The sequence below is a fragment of the Berghia stephanieae genome, chromosome 8 (genome assembly GCF_034508935.2).
Source record: "Berghia stephanieae isolate SIO BIC M18660-M18661 chromosome 8, UCSD_Bste_1.3, whole genome shotgun sequence".
Taxonomy (NCBI): Eukaryota; Metazoa; Mollusca; class Gastropoda; order Nudibranchia; family Aeolidiidae; genus Berghia; species Berghia stephanieae.
The window spans coordinates 56,693,020-56,695,519 of NC_088367.1; the positions used below are offsets into that span (position 1 = coordinate 56,693,020).

Here is a 2,500-nt window from a genome sequence, read left to right on the forward strand (position 1 = left end):
TGTTGTTGTTGTTCTTTTTCGTTTCCATGTTTGTTCAATGTTTTTTCTAGTCAAGATGTTGTGCGGCTATGTGGTCTAGTGGTATGACACTCGTTTTCGGATCGGAAGGTCGTGGGATCGAGCCTCGCGTTCGGCGCATAGTTGAGTCCTTGGAAAAGGCTCTTTACTTACATTCTCTCACCGTACTCAGGTGTAAAACGAGTACCTGGCCGTTAACAGCGTTGTCTTTGTCAAAAAACAAAATTGTGTAATATCGCCTAACAGGCGTCATGTCCCGTTCTAAATGTTACGTGTTGCTGTTGGCCAGGGACCCCTTGTAAAGCGCTTTGAGCACGTTTAGTGGATATTGCGCTATATAAAAGCTCAAGTTTTTTTTTTTTTTTTTTTTTTAAAAGAGAGAATGACATACCAGGATCTTCACAGTTGGGCAAAACTTTGATGTCGTCCAAGCCGATGTCACTCAGGTAGTTGAAGCCAATCATGCCGGTAAAGGAAAGCTGGAAAAACATAGACGATGTTTGGAGGCTAGGGGTGTGGTGGGTGGAACTTGTGTTGATGTAATGGTGGTGTTATGGTGGTGGTGGTGGTGGTGGTGGTGATGATGATGATGATGATGATACTGATGATGTTGATGATGGTGGTGATGATGACGATGACCAAGGACCTTCCAATCTGAAGGCGAGTCATTCAACTAGACCACATAACTCTAGTAGAGGGAAAGGAGGAGGAGAAAGCCAAGAGCAAAAAGAAAGGATGGGAAAACCTACCATTGTTGATACACACACACACACACACACACACACACACACATATATATATATATATATATATATATATATATATATATATATATATATATATATATTTATATAAAATATAAGTTGTATCACTCACTTATATATGGCCAAGACATATGTTTCTGTGGCTTTCGTCAACACACAAACACACACACACACACCCACACACACACATATATATATATATATTATATATATATATATATATATATATATATAATTGTGGAGATAAAAAATATAAAGTGAGTAGATGTGACTCATATATAAGGGAACAACACAAAACAAACAACGTTTCGGCCCTTGGCCTTCGTCAGGAGACAGTAAACATATATAATTGTATACACTCACGTATGTCGTTTTTCCATAGAACAGTTTTGGGATTCGAACCGTTTCCTGTATCCACTTGTTCCCTTGGTTTCCGGACAGCTGCCAGGTGGGGCTGGAGCTGAAGGATGTGTTCTGGGAGGAGAAGCCTACCTGAAGCTTTCCCATCCCATAGCCGTTCATGTGGTACCAGAAGGACACGCACTGGCCGTAGGATGGCTGGAACGCTGGTGACCAGATGCGAGCAGAATTGCCAGATCTTCGCCCAGATGCCTCGGTGTATATATAGTAACCTGGGAGGTTAGAAAAATAGATGATGATGATGGTGATGATGATGGTGATGATGAAGATGACGATGATGATGATGGTGATGATGATGACGATGATGATGGTGATGATGATGGTGATGATAATGACGATGATGATGGTGATGATGATGATATATATAAAACAAAAGAAAAAAACAAAAAAACTTTAACATTTACAGAGAGTGGGTGTCTGGTTTGTTATGTCTGGTGAATCTGATAGACTGGCATCCTATCAAAAAGGTAACAAGAAATTGTTATTGGCTTTTACAGCTATGGAAACTGGGATAAATTCCGGTGTGATGGACCCAATAGCTCTGAAAGACTGCCCATTCATCCTCAATGGGATTTTTTTATAAGGTCTATTCCAAAGGGGGACTGGAAATATCCCCGGCGGTAGCCGCAGTGCAGTACCAAAATTGAGCTGGGGTTAGATGAGTTCCTCAAGACCTTCACTATACGACAGGGATTCAAACTTTGAACAACCACTGTGCCATACAGCCACCCCCCCCCCACCTCCGCCACACTGCCCCGTAAACGACATACCTGAGCCTACAGAAGTAGTGTGGTCCTGAGAGGGCCCCGTTCCACTGGTTTGGGTCCTGCCTGACGAGAGAGTCCAGTCGAAATCGTCATTCTGGTCCTGTCCATACCCACACAGTGACTTGGGATCAAAGGAACAATCAATGCCGGTGCTCGAGGCTGAAATGAAAAGTTGTGAGAAGGTTGTAAAGAAATACTCTATGATAGGGGAGACAACTAAGGTTTGACTCATTATGTTTGAGTTTTGATGTATATGTGACCCATTGTCTCAAAACGGTATTATGTTGGAAGGAACCAGATGCTTAAAATCTGAATTAAATGTTAAACTGGTCAAAAATTAAAATTGTTGGCATTAGCACCCTAAAATATGGTATCCATTCTCCTCAATAAAACATACAAACTCAACACAAGTCTAATATTTCTGGCTATAAATTCAATTTTCAACTTCTTAACCAACCCGACTTAATACCGTTTTGAGGCGTAGGGTCACATATTATTAATTGAGTTGTGGCGAGAGAGAGAGAGAGAGAG

The 2,500-nt window shown here is 41.3% G+C and overlaps 1 protein-coding gene across 1 annotated transcript in view; it reads right to left on the reverse strand.

The window, feature by feature from the left end:
* Window positions 1-257: 257 nt before the first annotated feature.
* LOC144979083 (MAM and LDL-receptor class A domain-containing protein 2-like) overlaps window positions 258-2,500 on the reverse strand; it is a 64,009-nt gene continuing 61,766 nt past the window's right edge. Inside the window, exons 14-16 of the mRNA XM_078925699.1 lie at window positions 1,973-2,128; window positions 1,146-1,414; window positions 258-497 (exon numbers count right to left, since the gene is read on the reverse strand). Coding sequence (XP_078781825.1) covers window positions 258-497; window positions 1,146-1,414; window positions 1,973-2,128 — 665 coding nt within the window. The remainder of the gene's footprint in view (window positions 498-1,145; window positions 1,415-1,972; window positions 2,129-2,500) is intronic.